The 18,940-nt window shown below is 36.7% G+C and overlaps 1 protein-coding gene across 2 annotated transcripts in view; it reads right to left on the bottom strand.

The window, feature by feature from the left end:
- Positions 1 to 751: 751 nt before the first annotated feature.
- Positions 752 to 18,940, bottom strand: part of SYNE1 (spectrin repeat containing nuclear envelope protein 1) — a 284,981-nt gene continuing 266,792 nt past the window's right edge. For both annotated transcript variants that reach the window (XM_015821883.1, XM_029285211.1), the window contains 8 exons: positions 18,487 to 18,613; positions 15,857 to 16,068; positions 15,027 to 15,227; positions 13,550 to 13,678; positions 13,057 to 13,269; positions 11,307 to 11,399; positions 8,404 to 8,462; positions 752 to 1,652 (listed from right to left, as the gene is read on the bottom strand). In XM_015821883.1, the coding sequence (XP_015677369.1) occupies positions 1,406 to 1,652; positions 8,404 to 8,462; positions 11,307 to 11,399; positions 13,057 to 13,269; positions 13,550 to 13,678; positions 15,027 to 15,227; positions 15,857 to 16,068; positions 18,487 to 18,613 (1,281 nt within the window). In that variant the 3' untranslated portion in view covers positions 752 to 1,405. The remainder of the gene's footprint in view (positions 1,653 to 8,403; positions 8,463 to 11,306; positions 11,400 to 13,056; positions 13,270 to 13,549; positions 13,679 to 15,026; positions 15,228 to 15,856; positions 16,069 to 18,486; positions 18,614 to 18,940) is intronic.

The raw sequence follows: 18,940 nt of genomic DNA, 5'->3' as shown, positions 1-18,940 counted from the left end.
GCCAGTAGAATCCCTGAAAGATCTGGTTAATGAAGTGATATGTGAAAATGACCTTGGGAGACAGGTAGAAGAGCCATAGGCAACGGTCAGACAAGTGCCAGCTGAGCTCACAGAAGCAATGCAAGCATTGTCTGGCAAATGTCTCAGAAGGGACATTTGGACTATTTTCTTAGACTGAAGGGATGACCTACCCCCCAACCTACGTACAGTTGCGGACCTGCGCCTTTTTCGCCGAGCCCTGAAGGCCCATCTATTCTGTGCGGCCGGCCTGGCGTAGTTTGATTATGTTTTAGTGGGGGTTTTGTATGGGGTATTTTTAGAGCAGGCCTGTTATTTAATTTGGTTTTAGAACAGAAATTTGTGTATATTTATCGTGGTTTTTATTATCGCCTGTTCACCGCCCTGAGTCCCGTAAGGGAGATAGGGCGGTATATAAATTCAAATTAAAAAAAAAAAAGGGGGAGAGATGTACTTTCAGTCTTGCAAGATTCCGTTAATGTAACCTTACAATAAAGTTAGAAGTGGTACTTCTGCGTGTGCTTCTTGTCTGGACTATTTTGCAAAGCTGATAGCTAGGGACAGATCATCATGGAGAAAAATCTATCTGATTGCTAAGAACCGATACCAGCTTGGTGGCACATAATCAATAAAACACATAGACACATACATATACACATACACACTGCTCCAAAATATGTATTTTTTAAAAAGAAGGAAGACAAAGGAATTCCTGGCTTCTCTATCAAGAAATAAGTACACTAGTCTTAGCAAACTGTACATACATAAATATTTTTAATACTTAATATCCATGGTTGTTCATAAAGTTTTCATGATTTCATTTCTTACATATTTCTTTTAAATTATAAAATGTGCCATTTACAATTTGTGCATTCAAAGCAAAGATTAGAACATCATGCCTCACTCAAAGCCCCACCAAAAATGGGGAAAATAATACGCTGCCTTGCAAGCTTTTAAAATTGTATGTTACAATGGTTTCTAAAATCACTCCAGGTTGTTTCTTACAAGTATATAGGTTTATGTGTAAGTTTAGTTTAAAATGCCAGTAGAGTAGTTAAATAAAGATTGTATAATAGCTCTATATGAGCAGTACATACTGGTCCTTCTTCAAACTGAAGTCCCCTGCTAGGTATAGTATAGAGTGATGATGAAAATTATAAAAGTAGCTGAAAAAAGCCTGGATGCTGTTTGGGGAGAAAAACTTTATATTACTTAGTCAAAGTCCATGGAGGAGATGCAAGTCTTTTAATGGCCCAATTCATGTATTCCATGGCTCATATTGATACTGATAGACATTTAATTTACTTACGTGGGCAGGGAGCTCGTGGAAATCCTACTGAACTCTGGGGGTTGCATTTGAAATATTACTGAGCTGCTGGCAATCTTTTCATAAAGGCGGCGGGCCATTGGTGTATCTAAGCATGGGATGGAAGGAGCGTGCAAAGTTATTTGAGAGGGTGCAGCTATAATCCTCCTCGCTCGCTGGAACCAAGCAGGCGAGGGCCACCAGAAGCAGCAAGAGAAGCTGGAGAGGGAGAGCCGCTCTCAGCACCCTGAGGAAGAAGCAGTGCTGCGGTCGCGACTGATGCCCCGGGTTTTCAGAACGGGAGGAACCGGAGCCACCTCTTGTGGGCCTGAAGAGAGAATCCAAAACAGAAATAAGCCAACGCAACCCTGGAAAATGACATCTGGATTAGTGTGCTCCCAAAATAATATTTCCTATAAATGTGTACGTGGCATCCACAATCAGTGATCCCAAATTTTCTGTATGTGAGGCTCAGAAGTCTGATGCGCCTTTATTAAAAATTATCTCGTATCTCACATTTCCAATTCTACCAAATACAACAATCATCGGTCAAGCTAATTTAAGATACGCTTTGTCATATCAATGCCTAATAGTGCAAATGATCTGGTTTTGGTATATATAATTTTAAGAGTTAGATTGAAGGATCCATGCATTAACAGTAGTTCTTTAGGAGGCTGGCCAGATTTTTTTTTTTTAAAAAAAAATATTCTTGCAGGAGTACAATATATCAAGATACAATTAGGAGATATTATCATCCAGTTAGTACATGTTGTATATTATAGCCTCTTTTTGCACTGAATCAGCATCAAGCCATTAATGTTTCATTCTCCTTTATTGTAGTATAATTTATAACTCTAGAAAAAAAATATTCAGCAAAACCTAACAAAATGGCTCCCGGCTTGCCATGACAAGCATTTATTTCTAATTCAGAAGACACAACCACCCTTATATCTAGTGATTCATCAAAATGACTGTAGCATTGTTAATATTAAAGGGTGTGTTTATGTTCATTTTATTAATAGGGGGCAATTTAGGGCATCTCTCTTAACCTTCCAAATATCAGGAAAACCATGAACCAAATTGCTGGTTTTATTTGACAAATGGAGACATTAATGTCCAAAGTTAAAAAGTGATTAACTGTTTAAGATGATAGGGCTAGTAAAGTGGCATCATTTGGTATTTTATGACTTCAGATTATGAAAGTATTGAAAAGGTATGGCACATTGAGCAACATTAGAGTATTCTGTATTAAAGTTTAATTAAACCCAGGCTTCCAGGACCTTACAGTGCCACTTAAGGAAATCAATTGGCTAAAATACAGTCAAAGGGAACAGGCAGTGCTACTTAATTTCCACCTGAGACTGTACACAGGCTCTTTTCTTGATAGACAGTTTTATTTCCACGGCTTTGGACTTATTCCTCAGCAATGCCTATATAGGTACTACTGCCCTTCCCATTTGCACTTAGTGCGGTAAAGAGTGCAAGTTCTGATTACACAATCCTTTTGAAAAAAGGAAGATATGGACTGTATTTAGATCCTAGAGTTAGGCACATACAGGTATCCTCAACTTTCAACAGTTTGTTTAGTGACCATTCAAAGTTACAATGAAAAAAGGGACTTATGACCATTTTTCACACTTATGATCTTTGCAGCATCCCCATAGTCATGTGATTTACACTCGGATGCTTGACAAGTGTTTCATATTTATGACTGTGGCAGTGTCCCAGCGTCATGTGATCCCCTTTTGTGAACTTCTGACAAGCAAAGTCAACGGGGAAGTCAGATTCACTTAACAATTTTGTTACTAACTTAACAACTGCAGTGATTCACTTAACAAACGTGGCAAGAAAAGTCAAAAAATGGGGCAAAAGTTACGTAACAAATTTTTCACCTAGCAACATAAAGTTTGGGCTCAATTGTGGTCATAAATTGAGGACTACCTCTATATGCCACAGGCATCGCGTGGAAATTAATGAAGAATAGCAATTGGTTCTCCTCCATTGCAATGATTTTGCATTGCTGGAATACCTGATGTATGATTCCTATGCTTAATTTTCTAAAAAATTCAGAACTGAAATCCTGGATTCAAATCTGTCTTCACCTGTGAGTCTTAGGTCAGAGAACCTGGTTGCAGTCCTACAAATTAAGTCACCATAAGACTCTAGTTTCAGACTTTCATCAAATTTCTTAAAAGTAAACCATTTGAGACTTGTACTTTTCACTGATTATTGCTTTCATTTAATCATTTGTTTCTAAATTGACTTCGACTATCGGAGATGTTTTAAAGATATCTATGCTCTCTTTAATCCTTGGAAGTAGAATTCCAGGGTTTTCCTCTGAATACTATAGAAATATTTGTTCTCTTTAAAGAACTTTTGTTTTCTGTACCAATAGAATAGCAACAATTCTTCCTATTCACTTCTACAAGGGCTGCAGCAGCCAGGTTTAGTCTCTGCCTTAGAACTGAATGAAGAGCTGGCACCTGAGGAAGTAGTGTTCACCAGGTAATGGAGCAACTGGAGGAGGGACATATAAGGCAGATTAACAGAAGATCCATCATGATTGAATAAGAACCTCAAGAAGTACTCAATAAGAATGTACTCAAGGTAACTGGAAACATGGGACACCTTCTGCATCAACCAGCAGTTTATGAAAATGAACACCAAAATCCACTGAATCTATTCATATGGTTATTTACATTCTTCTTTGGATTATCGTAATGCATTTTTTCATTTTTCTTTTAAGGCTTTTTGTTTCTATTTTGCAATCTGATATCGTGCTATTTATTTCTAAACACAGTGATAATTTGTGTCCACCTTTGTTTTCATTATCCTCATCTTTCCCATTCAGTTCAATGTCATCTGATGTTGAATATAGCCATTCCCCAGCTCTGTTTTTGATTTCTGCACATACGTCTCTTCAGTTATCTATTATGCAATTCTTTTGTGAATCATCAAGCCCCATGTTTGACATCTGCTTTTTCTCTCAATGCTCTTTATTTATGGCCAAATGATATTTATTTTCCTTAAAAAAATAAAAGGAAAAAAGTGGCAAGCCTTAACTTGCCAATGTGTAAAAACATTTTCAGTTTTAATTGTTGAATTCATTTTTTCTTTCTTTTCTTTTTCATTTTAGATTTGTAACTGCTTATACTGGATTGTAAGTTGATCTCAGATGGCCTATCTATGCGGTTAAAACTATTTAGTAGATTTAATTAGAAATGACTATGATTTCAGTGGGATTTAATTAAGTTAATCTCGATTCAACTAGTAGTTGTGTTATTATTATAACAATATTTTGAAGAAATTTAATTAATGAGACCTGAACAAGTCCACTGAATTGAATTTTAAACATTTAAAAGAAATTAAAATTTTAAATCTGGGATAATTACTATGTATTAAGAAGAAAAACCTAAAAGAACAAAAACATACAATGTCCTAGGCTGGGATTTTTAATATTATAACAAAGACATCCAGTTGTATTTTATACTTCTAGGAACAACATTAAAAAGATCAGTTTTAATTCATAGTAAACTTCTCAATGTAATAAAAAATGTACATTTATATATCAAATTCTAGTTACTGAATTCTAAAAAGTGGGTAATGTCAGATTAAATAAATGAAAGTTTTAGGACTAAATACAGGCTTTCAGGATGAAAACCTGTTACTTTTTTTTTAAAAAAAAATAAACATTTTCCCAAATCCCTGATTAGGAGGCAAAGATCTAGTAACAAAAATCTGACTGTGTTCAAGTTAACTTGTTTTTTTTGTCTGTACTGTCTCATCGAATCCCATCAAGTTCTCATTAAATCTTAAGGTTATGCAGAAAACAGTTTGAAAAATCATGGGCTCAACAATACCATTTTATTTGACTCTTTAGTTGAAGCCAGAAAAAGCTTTCAGTGGCCAGAAGACTCTTGTTCCATTATATTTTTTTGTACTTCTTTAATGGAGAAGAGCATATGATCTTTCCTGATTGCTCCTCTCTGCTAGACAATAGTAGCAAATGGGCTATTTCAGTAAACAGAAGGAGCAGTCACCAGCAAAATTTACTTTAGTAAAGCAGTTCTGGTAGGAACTTGGGGATACGCTAGTGAAATAAAAGCTCTAGAATCTAGATATAATACATGGAGTAATAAAGTTCTTTGACATATGGGAGATCTAAGCTTTATGTGAACTCTTTTGGTTTGTTAATTGCTACTGAATTAATTAACTGCAATACAGCCAAGGAATGCTCCCCTCCTATTTGTCTACATTTTTAATAAGCAATCGTCATCTATAATAGTTATGGTAATTATATACATATAGCTGAATCATTTGAAGTAGATTAATACACATTTTGTAATTGTGAACTGCACAATTACTGGAAGTTATGGACAGTGCCACACTAATGGACATTATCATATTAGGCTATGTCTACTGTGAGACAAAAATTGATTTCTGATTGCAATTTATTCTGACCATATCACTGCTGCCTTTTTAAAATTCATTTTTTTTAGAAACTGGGTCTCATTAGATATGAGAAGTGAGTTGAAAGAACTTCGTACTTGATGAACAGTTTCTAAGACTTCAGATTGGATCACTGGCGCCAAGTTCTAAACAGGCAATTTAAGGCAGCTCATAATGTAAACACCCTGGAGAAAAGGACACAATTGCTTTAATCTGTGACATTTAATCACATGAAATATCTACACAGAATTAAATCCAGGGCTAAATTCCAATAATATAAAGTAGTAGTTGAAAAGCCAAATAGGATGGCATGAAACTGTTGTAAACTGGTGATAGCTTTAGTCTGATCTGAGAATCCAAAAGATTCTGTTTGTAAGGGGCAAATGAGATGCATTTATATTTATTCATCTAAATCGCTGTCCGGCTAACCTAAAGTTGTGTGGGTTAAATGACTTAGTTTTTAGTTCTTAAGTCTACTCTACTAAAGATTGCTGATCCAGTGCAAGATCAAACACAAGGTATTTAGATCAGAGGCATGTCAAAATATTAAAGGACACAATGACAGCCTGGCTCCTTTATCAGTTAAAACTGCATTACACATCAACCACAACCTGTCTGGCTTATATGCTTGATTAACTTTTCTATTCAGTAGAAACTCATTTGTATTCCATGCTTGTCTGGATGACAAATTGGGTTTTGTGTTGCACCGATGTTGTACTGCTAACAGATGTGTTAGTAAACACTGATGGAGAAAGCAGATCTGAGAGTGCTGCAGAATGTGGGCAAGTTCCAAAGAGCTGCCAAATGCTCCAGAAATGCACCAGCTACAGTAGCTCATTATAATTCCAAAAGCAGCAAAAAAATGCTACATATTTGTCAAGAGAGAAGGAAGAAAACTGTCCACAGACACAGCGCTTGCCTTACATTCCAAGCTGCATTTTCTTTAGTTCCCTAAAACCATCATTGTTCCTAAACTGCATTAAAAAATAGCACCATTTCTGTCGAGTGGGCATCCCTTTTGAGTGGCCAAAAAATGTGCAGCCTCAGAAAAATGGTATACTGTATATCTTAGTTTGATGTTTGATTAAAAACAAAATGCAACTGAAAGATAGCGGTTAAGCAGAAGGATAAACGTAATATATGAAGAAGGATGGCTCTATTTGCAAGTGATAATAATAAGCAGAATAAGCAGCCGGCTTTGGTACATTTTCTGCCTTATTTGCCAGTAAAGTGGTTCAGTTATACAGATAAAATTGTATCTTTTTTTGAAAAACGCTGGGCATTATGAATAACAAATGGTAATAAATGCTGTTTATCATTCCTTGCTCCTCTCCATGTGTCCCTACATTTCACAACATTTTGCTGGGGGAAAAAAACCTAATCTATCTAGGGATGTTTCTGCTTTTGTAGAATTGATTTCTTCTATGTTTGCACAAATTATAGGTTTGCTATATAAAATAATTTAACCCAAACAACCCAGGCTGTTACATTTGGAAACATAATTCAACAAATGCTAGGTATGCCTGTTCCAGTGAAATCAAATGAAGACTGTCAGTGCAAACTTTAGCTCCACATATTTCAAGGAGATCTTGCTATTTCTAACTGATTGTTGGGGATTTTAGTAAGCCTCTGTCACTAAGGAGTGGGCAGGTGTGATCTCTATTTTCTGACAGTTCCATGTTTTTGTTATGTTGTGCTATTTGTATTTAAACAACACCTGTTCACATTGAAAGGGGGTCCTAGAACAGAAATGTGGTTATACATTTTGGAGTCTTCATTCTGATTCGGGTCATGCAAGAAAAGAAAGCCAGGAACAGAAGGTAAATTGTTGATTATAAATAGATAAAAGCACACATATTTCACAACAACGGAATGCAGAAGCACTGTTAGCTGCAGGCAAGACAGATTTCTAGACAGGTATGAACATTGAAAGCTTCATTTGTTAAATCTGCTTTCTAGTAGCTTTGTAGAGGGTGCCTATGCTGCTTGCAGAATGTCCTAAGTAAGCAAGATTAAAGCCGAAGTCAGGATGCTAGCTTGCCATGGAAGCTGTTCTAGAGTGAAGATGTGTTTCTGCCCTGTCGTCATTTGCCATCTTCATTTCAGCTCCTGAAATTTGGCTGGGCTCATGAAATTTGAAAACCCACAAACGGAACAAAACTTTGAGGAATATAAGTTTAGAAAAAGAATAAAAAGAGAGTGTTATGCATTTTATTCAGGTTTCTGGGTTTTTTTTTGAATTCAGATATGCTGTACTGGCTTATTGCCTGCTTTAATTTAATCTCTAGAAACAAAGAGGATGATAAAAAAAAAATTTTTTTGCCATGAATCCAGGAATGGATTCTCCATTTGTATTTTAAATGCCGTTATCATGAATGTAAATACAAATGCATTCCAATCCATCTAAAGAATTTAGATAAGGGATATTGATTGGAAGCCAAAGTTAAAAACTAAGAGCAATCAGGTTTTACTATTTCAAATCAAATTTGGACTGGAGGAAAAATTAATAATTACAGAAAAAAATACTCAAGCTGTTGATATCAGAATGGCCAAGCATCCTTGTGGTGGGCAATTTCCATCATCCTCTTGGAATTCTAGAACAGAGTGCAGAAACTAGGAGAATAAGGTACCTGCTATGTGGACTGCTGACAGAGGGTCCAGGCTGTGAGACATTACATTTGCCTCGTGGCTGTTTGCAATGAACAGGGGTAAAGAAAGAAGAATGTTCAGTCCAGGCAAATAAAGACAAGCTACTGATGAAATCAAACTAAAAAGAGCAGCAAAGGAAACACAAAATCAAATGAAGTAACTAATTCCCACGAATCAAGGAAACTGGCTTTTCTTTTCCCACTTTTAATTGAACATGAAACTGAACATATAGTGTAAACTTAAAAATGACATTCTAGCCAATAAAGCAATATACAGGAAATGCAATGCAGTTTGTTTGGTTTTTTTTTTTTAAAAAAAAGGTATGGAAAATATTTTGGATTATTTTACTATTTAATTTTTAAAAGTATTGGTTTTTTTTTTTATCTTGCATCAACTTTAGACATTGAGTAAATAAAGTTCCAGTCTTACATAGCAATATTCTATTTCTCATCATTAATAAGAGTTTTGGTCCAGTTCATTTATGGTCCTGGCTGTGCAGAAGATGCTATAGACACAAAATAGCACCGAGTATGTGTGTAACCAGGAATTGGACTATCACCAAAGTGATCACAGCTGGCAAATAAGGGAAGATGCTGTGAGAATGTCATAATGGACTAAAGTGCAATGACTGGTTAAGGTGCTTGCCTGGAAACCAGGAAACTGTGAGCACAAGTCCTGTCTTAGCCATGAAAGCCAGCTGGTTGACTTTGGGCCAGTAGTTTCTCTCAGCCCAACTCACAACACAGGACGGTTGTTGTAGAGAAAAAGAGAAGGAAAGAATATTATCCATGTTTGAGTTATTTAAAAAGTAATAATGGTGAGGTGAAAATCTAATAAATAAATAAAAATAAAGCCAAACAAACCACATTGTTAGATCATGATGGAATGAAGCTAGAAGGAATAAATTATTTTTTTGAAATATTTCAAAAAAATAAAAATAAAAAAAGCATGACTAAGTCTGAACTATTTTTAACACTAAACTTCACGAAACTATTCCATATGTTATGAATGGACATATGTGTTAGAAATGACACTGTTAGAAATGTTAAATGCAGATTTTAAACATTAAAAATGGAACTTGGAAATATATTTCCAACAATTATTTGGTAAAAGTTCCTTGCTCCAGTAAATTAATAATTCTTTTCATGTTAATGAACATGAAACACATTTACAAATATTTAACACTTAATTAAAAATAATGACTTAGGAACCACAGCTGTTGTGATTTTTGCAGCTTTCTCTCTTGAAAAGCCAGTGTTCCTTTAAATTCTTAAACAAGTAAAGGCAGTGAAATCAATTTTCGGAGGCCATAAAGCTCATAATGGCAGAACTAAGGTGTAATTTTATAAGAAAGCAAATGAAAATTGACAGTTCTGTAAAAGTTAAGGAAAGCTGGATAATAATTAAATAAATAAAATAATTTTAAAAAAAGGAGAGGAATTAAAATCAAGTACACCCTAAGAGTCAAAGTGAGGCGTGGGACAAGATATACTATAGCACACAGTCTTTATTTTTAGGAACAGAAAAAGAAGAATGGAAAGTGGTAGGAGGCAGTTCCGGGACTGCAAGAAAAAGAACTGAATATTGTGTAAAACAATGGTATTGCTATTCCTTCCACGTGGGGGCTGGGAGGATCTCTCGGAAATCTCTTGGTTTCAGAACAAAAATAGCTTAAGAGTAGCAATTGTAGTAGGTTTGGTCAGGCTTCCAAATTTCTTTTCCAAGAACATAAAGAATCTAACTTTGTACCTCAAATACTGCAAGCATTCTCTATCTGTATAAAGGTAGTCCTCGCTTACTGACTGCCTCATTCAATAACTGTTATGTATCGGTGTTAAAAAAATGCAACCAATCCTTGCATATATAACTGCCGCAGTATCCCACCATCATGTGGTTGCCATTCAGGCACTTCACAACTCGTGCACATTTACAATCCTTGCAGTCATGTGATTGCCATTCATGTTCTTTGTCACTGGCTTAGGTCACGCGGAGTTAATTGAGAAGGCAAGAATAAAACCATTTCATAGTCATGTGGTATTTTGCTCCGTGGCTGAAGCGTTTAGCGACAGAGTTTCAAGTCCCAATTGTGGGTTGCTAAGACTACCTGTATGCTGAATTTGATATAAATAATACAATTACTTTCTTTTATCCTCCCAACTTGAATCACTTTCCTTTTATTGCTCTTTATCAAGAGCAATTTTATCATAGTTTCAGTCCATCTCTGAAAATATTACCATACTGCTTTCAGCTCTTATAATTTTCATTGTATCTCACAAGGCCTAGTGTGTGGGAGGGTCTATTTGCATGACTGCTGTTTTAAGCTTAAATTTGGGCCGTATCTCCCAAGACCAGAGTACAGTGGCTAGTCCCACAGAGTTGTTGCCTCCCATATTTCTACTTTGAGCAGTTCGTCTTAGCACCAGAACTCTGAAAAACGTCATGTACAAAATTCTATTATAATGTTTGCTTATCAGTTAAACTCAGATCATGTGTTGATTTGTTATTGATGAACTGGTTAAACTACTCCAGTATAACAAGCCAAACAAAAACTCGAGCAATCAGACGTAGGAGTTGTGAGGCAAGTCAAGATTCTGAAAGGCTTCCGTCCCTTAGAGCTGTTCTTCCTTTTATACACCTGCCACGCTTTGAGTCCTGATTCTGTTTGTATTTATCCAGAATTTTAAAATTCTGACTTGATGCATGGAAAAAGATGTAGAAGGTTGAGGAAGCAGCATTTTTTTAGAGGTAGGGGGAAGGAATTATTCTGGACTGGTGATTTTCTTGGGGGGGGGCATGACAAGAGATGTTTGAGACTTTTCACCTGGCTACAGCTATCTGGTGCTTCCATCCAAGAACTGGCAAAAAATATCTGGCATGACATTACCATTCTCTGTCGGCTTGGAGTGCTTCTTCCAGATACTGGACTGAGGGATCCTGATGTGTCCAGTTCATCAGCAGAAGACCAGGAGGATAGGTCCTGAGTGGTAGTTATTATATAATTACAATCATAATCATAATCATCATCATAATCATCATCATCATCATATTTTTAATTCGCACAACAAATGAAGTTTTCTGAATGGTATGCAATTTAAAAACATAAAGCAGTAGAGCTATCGTGAAATCAAGAAGTCTTCATCTGATACCCCAAAGGAAAGTCTCTTGGAAGAGCGTTCCCTTGGAACAGCCCCTTTCCCATCACTGCTCTCTCCAGGTGCTTCTTATTCAGTAGGAACACTTGGAGAGTAGTTCAGATCAGACCCTTGGGATACAGAGAGGTACATATGAAAGAAGACAGCAGGGCTCAAGATATTTTTTCGAAAGAAGGGCTTCAAAATGATGGGAACGCATGCAAAGCACCTCTCTTCAATCAGGTGGGTAGCCATAGTTTTTTTTTCTTTTTCCAGGCTGCTTCGGAAGTTTTTCCTCACTGCCTTTCAATCTGCATACATGCACACTCATTTCACTTTCTTTTGGGAAAAACAGCAAAGTAGCAGCAGACTCAAATCAGAGGCACAAGGCTTTTTTTTTTATTATTTGCAGTGTGACCCTCTGTGGCAGTCCAGAACCCTTCCAAATTGCACACCTGGTAATGTGGGGGAGTCATTTCTACAGGGAAAAAAGGTTAATGGCACTCAGCTAGCTAGATGATTCATAATTGACATCTCTTATCTTCTCTGAAATAATTCCAGCTTACTTACTTCCTTTAGTGGGTATCTAGTGCTTACCAGTGTTGAATGAAAAGAATAGTGGTGGATATCAACACACTTTGGGACATCTCTGCATTATACCAACCCTTTGCCATAACAGTTATAAAGAATATGCAACAAATGTGTAAGAAAATTGTTCACACAAAAAAAGACAGTAACAAAACATTGGTGTATATCATACAGAGCAAAATAAATATAGGTTATGCTGTAAATCTTTATTTAAAAGGGGAAAGGAGAGTCCATTAGAGGCAGATGTCTGCAAAATGGCGAATTAGATTTTTAGAGCACAAAATATACTTACACGTAAATAAGCCCACTAATAATGGTGAATGTTCATTTTGAAGGGAAAAAAACCAACCTCTGACTTTGTTCATTGTTCAGGGAAAAGTCTTTTATTGCTTGAAATTTAGGCAAAACTCAAACCCAGCTGATTTTTGTCTATAGAATCCAAGTTCTTATAAACCGAGTTCTATTAAACCAAGGGTTTACACCAGGGGTAGTCAACCTTGGCTCTTTTATGACTCGTGGACTTCAACTCCCAGAATTCCTGAGCCAGCTAAGCTGGCTCAGGAATTCTGGGAATTGAAGTCCACGAGTCATAAAAGAGCCAAGGTTGACTACCCCTGGTTTATACTATAGGTAGCTTGGGAATTTATTAATAAAAGTTTACTTCCTTGCCATCTAGTGATGAATACCGTACTAGAAAGAAAATTTGTCTTTATAGAGGTAGTAAGAGTATAATAGCATAATATCAATAATATGATAATACTTTTAAGATCTGCAGATTTTAACATGGGTAGTACATGTCAAAAAACTACAAAAAGTACAAAGAATATGAAGGCATTCTGGTAGCAAAAAATGCAAATTGGTAAGAAATTGGCTATTATAACTTGCCATGATCAGAATATCATAAAAAAGACTTACCAACTGACTGCTTGAAATATCTAGAATCTTCTCTAGTTCTCTAATGTGACGTGTCACATCTTTCAGGAGCATTTTTAGTCTGTTTCCAATGACATGGACCTTTTCTTTGGCTTCTAGACAATCCTTGCCTTCAGCGTTGACTAGCAGCTGGCAGGACATGTCTTGAAGAGAGGCCACTTTTAACTGAGATTCTAGAAGCTCACGTCGTATTTGCTGTTGGGAACAAAGGTGAGATATTTTGTGTGCCTTAAAACAACGTATAAGAGGTCAAAATGAAATTCATTTTGCAAGAATAACAGTTTCTTCTGGTCTGCTATGAATGGGATTAATAATGCTCTCTGAGGAATAATTTAGCACAACTTTCCGGTAAGAAATAAAGAATTAGCATTAACCAATAAATTCCCCAAACAGGATTTGATACTGTCACTTATTTCCCCATTAACGTTCTCCAGACATCCCTAGACGTCTGTTTATTAAAATAAAAGTATACTACCATAAGAAGTCTGTGATGATCCTGCAGAGTATCACAGTCATGATTTGGATTGATAGGTACTATTTCGTTTTTTCTCCTGTCGATGTTCTCCAGCCATAATAATAAGCCATGGCTCATCTCATGGAAATCCTAAAAGCAATGGGTAAGAATTTAATAATGCTACCTACAGTAGCTCTGTCATCTGAGACAGTTATTCCTGCAGTTTCCTATTTATCTCACTGTTGCTGGCTGTGGAATTCTGGGAGTTGAAGTCAACAAGTCTTAAAAGTTGCCACATTTTGAATAGAATAGAGCTGGAAGGGACCTTGGAGGTCTTCTAGTCCAGCCCCCCGCTTAAGCAGGAGAACCTACACCATCTCAGACAGGTGATTGTCCAGTCTCTTCTTAAAAATCTCCAGTGATGGGGTGCCCATGATTTCTGGGGGTAGGCTGTTCCACTGGTTGATTGTCCTCACTGTCAGGAAGTTTCTCCTTAGATCCAGGTTGCTTCTCTCCTTGATCAGTTTCCAACCATTGTTTCTTGTCCTTCCCTCTGGTGCTCTTGGTGAACAACTTGATCCCTTCTGCCTTGTGGCAGCTCCTCAGATACTGAAACACTCTTATCATGTCTCCCCTATTTCTTCTTTTCTTTAGACTAGCCAAACCCAAGTCCCGCAGCCATTCTTTGTATGTTTTAGCCTCCAGGCCTTTGATCATCCTAGTTGGTCTTCTCTGAATTTTTTCCAAACTCTCAACATCTTTTTTGCAGTATTCCAGGTGTGGTCTTACTAGGGCTTTGTAAAGCAGTACTAGTACTTTGTGTGATCTTGATTCTATGCCTCTGTTTGTACAACCCAGACCCCTGTTCAAAGTTATTGCTTAAAATGTTACCAACTAACTCCGTGCTTGCATCACCTTTCTCCCCTTAAAATTTATTTTAACAAAACACCTTCTGATGTATTAAAACTATTGGTCATTATAATGCCTGAGCTAACAGAATTTCTGCAGGCAAGGAGCAAACTGATTTGCAATACTGGTTTGCAGTGCTAGAGTTTTAGAGGTCATAGTAAGCCAAAAAGTGTTCTAACCAAATAAATATTTTTTAAAAAGAAAAAAAAATTGCATGGGTGTACTGTATGTCATTTTCTTCATACTCCAGACTGTGATTTGGAGAACGAGAATATGAAGATAGCATGAAAACGGAACATAACTTATCTTAAATGGGGTTGAGCTTTTTTATGCTGAATCCTGTTGCTTTTTACAGCCTGGAGTGAACCAATTTGTTAATGCTGGACCCTGTATAAGGCTTGGTACTATACTAGTTTGCTAAGTGATATTAGGAAACTGTTGTTTAATTACAACTGAAATCTTATAAAAACTATCTTTCAAGGAGAAAAATATCTCCAAAACATTTTCAAAACAGGCCATGAATATGTGCACACCTACTGCACTACATCCAGGACACAAAGAAGGAAGTTTTGTAAAAGCCAGAACAGACCTGACATTGCATGAGAGCACTCTGTAGGGAGCAGCGCCATTCTTCTAACATAGAGCAGACATGGTCCCAGCGCATGTTCATTTGAGACAGTTGTTCCTGCAGTTGTTTGTTTTCCTCACTGTCCGACTGCATAAATTCTGAACTGCATAGGTTGATGGACAAAATGATGGCTTTGCGATTGTCAACAGCCTTCTGTAGCTCCTTGGAAATAGCATAGTGGTGGTAGAGAGGAAAAGAAGATAGGGGGAAAAAACTGCTAGAACCTTTTCAGAAAACAAGCTTCTCCATCTCAACATTTCACCCATTAAAGATAGTTAAATGTGTTATTTTTCTTAATTATTACTGTGCTATATTTCTGAAATTATGTTCGATAGCTGGGTAGTAATAGGCACTTCTGAAATATCTTACTATTTAGAGCAGAACTCATAACAAACTAATACACTGTTTTATAAATTAAAGCCCATAGGCACGGCAGTATTTGAAAGCACCTTGGCAGACCTCAGGCTGAGCTTATAATTGGCCTATTAGAGCTTATGTACATCTGAATAAATAGTATTGTTTTAGTAGCTTCAATGCAAATTTAGGAAAGAATTTTGTAAAGTAACCTGATCATTTTTCTTCATAAAATGAGCAGGTTTGAAATTCTGACAATGAAGCATTTTTTTTTTTAAAAAAAATATCTTCGGTATAAAAAAGATAAAATCTCTTCCTAGCCCATCTCAGCTTCTGCTGCCTTCAGGGAAACATGCATGAAAGGAAATAAAATTTATTCTATCTGAACAAATAAACAAGCCAGATAACCTTAAAACAAATTCCAGCTGAAAACCTACTTTCAGTTTTTTAATCCGGAACTCAATGGTCTGTATGTCTGTGCTAAGATCAAGGCAACGTAATTGCTCCAATTCCTCTTCAGTTTCTCCCAGCCAAACCCAGATATTGTTTAGGTCAGAACTGAACTGCTGCCACTGTTGAAGATTCTGCTTCATTCTCAGTTCTTTACTTAAGGCTTGGGCCTGAATTAACTCCCATCGATCAATCACACCTAAGAAAAGAAGATCTTGCTTTATAAAAGTCAGGTTTTAACCTTCTGTTCAAACTGAATTTCCCAATGTTTTATCACACAAGTATGATGAAGGCACCAGAATGAGTTCCCACCCCAGCCTTTCCTACTCTCCCTTCTGGCTTCAGTTAACCACATGAGTAGGCAGATGACATTCAGCCCTATAATAAGAACAGAAGCATAAGAGCCCTCTCTATCCTGTACCAGACATTAGCTGGATCTGACACAATGGTTATGTATATTCCTGAGTTTTGATCCAAATTTAAGCTGAGAGAAGCACACATTTAAGAATCGTATCCAAATGAAAAGTTACTCTCCCTCATATTAATAATAATAATAACAATAATAATAATATAACTTTATTGTCACTTTGAATGTACACCAATCGGCATACATCAAAATGAAATTTTGTTGCCTACACTCTCAAAGGGTCACCACCTCCGATATACACTCCTTTTTCGTGGCCAGCTCAAATCCATTTCAGTCTCTAGGGAGCGAACAATGGCAAACAGGACAGATGGAAACAGAGCTCCATGTGAATTAGCCCTCAAATTAGCTTGTATTCCTGCACGATAAACCTCGCCTCCTTTTCTTTTTCTGATCCTATCTCTTCCACCTTTTCCTTAAAGGGGCCTCGCTCCTTTTCGCCCCTGGAGCATGCTGCCGCCTCCTCCTAGTCCTCCAAAAGCTTCTCTCCCTTCCTCTGGGCCTGCTGACAGCCTCATCCAGTTCCTTCGCTCCATAAGCGCTGGGACCTCTCCTCCTCTGCTTCCTTCGGAAACAGATCTGATTCACAATAGAATCCGTTGCTGTGCCAGCAGTCAGATTTTGCTGCCAGCAGAACAATTTCAAACAGTGCAAACAACTTTTAACAGTATCTCCCAACAGTTCCGAAACAGCTAAAAACTGTCGGTCATATGTTAGCTTAGTCGCTTATGTTGCTCAAACACATTAAAACTTTCCCAATCATGTGGCCTATATCCCTTATATCCCTCCAAAAACTTTTCACCTTTGAGGGCCAATGTAGCTGCAGCCAATCCAGGTGCCACCATCTTAACCGCCATCTTAACTAAAAGCCTAAGAAGATGGAAGATTATCTGAAGGCATGTCTCCTTATCCCTTATATTTAGCTCTCCAAACCCTCAGATTGATATGCCTGAGGCTCTTTTCCACATATCACAGGGTAAGCAATGAGACAAGGCAAATACTGTTAAACTGCAGAGATTTGTTAGTGAAGGTCCCGTGTTTGCAATGGGCTTTTCCTGGTTTTACCTTATTGGTTGAGCTGTGATCTACCATCTGTTACCAAGCTCTCATATAGCAATCATGTGACCACAGGGACTCTGCAACGGCCACAACTTCGAGGACCAACCATAAGTCTCCTTGTTCAATGGCACTGTAACTTCAAACCATCGTTGAACAAGAGTCTTTAAACAAGAACTACTTGTAAATAACTGCAAAGCTACAAGAATCAGCCCTGGGAAAAGGAATGAATGTTTGCAGAACAGGACTCTTTAAGATTCACTCAGAGGAGATGGGATCAGGATTACTTTGACCGGATTTCATAAGGGTTTGAATCATTGCTGTGAATTCTCCTTCATGAAAAAACCCTACCCAGTAAAATCTACTAAGTCACTAACTTACACTATTAATAAAGGAAGATTTATCATTAAAAAACCATACTTCATGCTATTATTACTAAAGTACTAGACATATGAAAGAATGTTCAATCTGACCAGATTATATCAATTTCTATTAAAATGAGTTTTAATATTTTTATTTACAACCAAAATACTACATTACCACAATAATTAGTCCAGGTCTATTTTTTTTCAAATTCATTTTCAATGAGATCACCTATATTAATGGTTTCAACTTAGTCCAGAACTGAAAAAAATGACCAGAAACTAATTTACAAAGAAAATTATTAAGTGTTGAACAGAAAAAAATTGTTTGTACAAAAAGATCAAGGCTTAAGTTGTGAACCTGCTATAGTTGTTCTGTTTCCTCTTGTCTCCTGGATGCCACTGATTTTATTAAAAGAAGAGATAATATCCTAGCTCTAGGTATATTCTCAAAATTATATCAGAAACTAATTAAATATCCACAATTGTTATCGTGATAAAGAGTTAAGTTCCAAGCATATTGAAGTTGCCTTAGCGCTAGTGCCTGCTTGTGCCTCAAAGTGATTAAGAACATTAATTGTGTGATTCCCAACTGATCTCAGGGTATGTCCCATCAAATAGGACTACATCTCTAATCTCACCATAGGTCCTAGTGGAATACAATGGGGCTAGGAAAGAGAGAGCATTCAGATGTATGGATAGTGCCCTGTGTGCATGGTAAATTATTACCGCTTGTTTTTCATATATTTAGATGGGAGGTTTGACTATTACTTACCAGATGTTTGTGTTTCTGTACTGTTCAGGTTAATAAATCCAGACAGCTTTTCCTCTTCTTCTTTCAGTTTATGTTCAAGCCGCCTTACTGAATCTATACTCCTGCTGCACTCACCCACAAGCTTCATCTGTTTTTTAAAAGAATCCCCCAAATAACTTTTCAGTAGCCATGTTTCCACAGTTTAGCTAAGATTTTGATAGCATTTTAGTTATATAGAAATTTGGGGTTTAGTCACAATTTTGACAATTATTTAATATGCATACTAGCTTACTTGGATCATTGCATTTGTACTATAATACAAACATTAATTAAAAGGGGCATGCAATGCATTGAACACACAAAATAATGACAATGAAAAAATAATCTCTGCCAATTGTTTTGCAAACTGTTTAAATAGACAAAACTCAGAAGATTCATTATAAGAATGTGTGGATGATTATTTGTATGGCTGGGT

Source organism: Protobothrops mucrosquamatus, unplaced genomic scaffold (genome assembly GCF_001527695.2).
Source record: "Protobothrops mucrosquamatus isolate PMUCROS unplaced genomic scaffold, P.Mucros_1.0 scaffold_168, whole genome shotgun sequence".
NCBI classification, from domain to species: domain Eukaryota; kingdom Metazoa; phylum Chordata; class Lepidosauria; order Squamata; family Viperidae; genus Protobothrops; species Protobothrops mucrosquamatus.
This window is presented reverse-complemented; position numbering and strand designations above follow the sequence as displayed.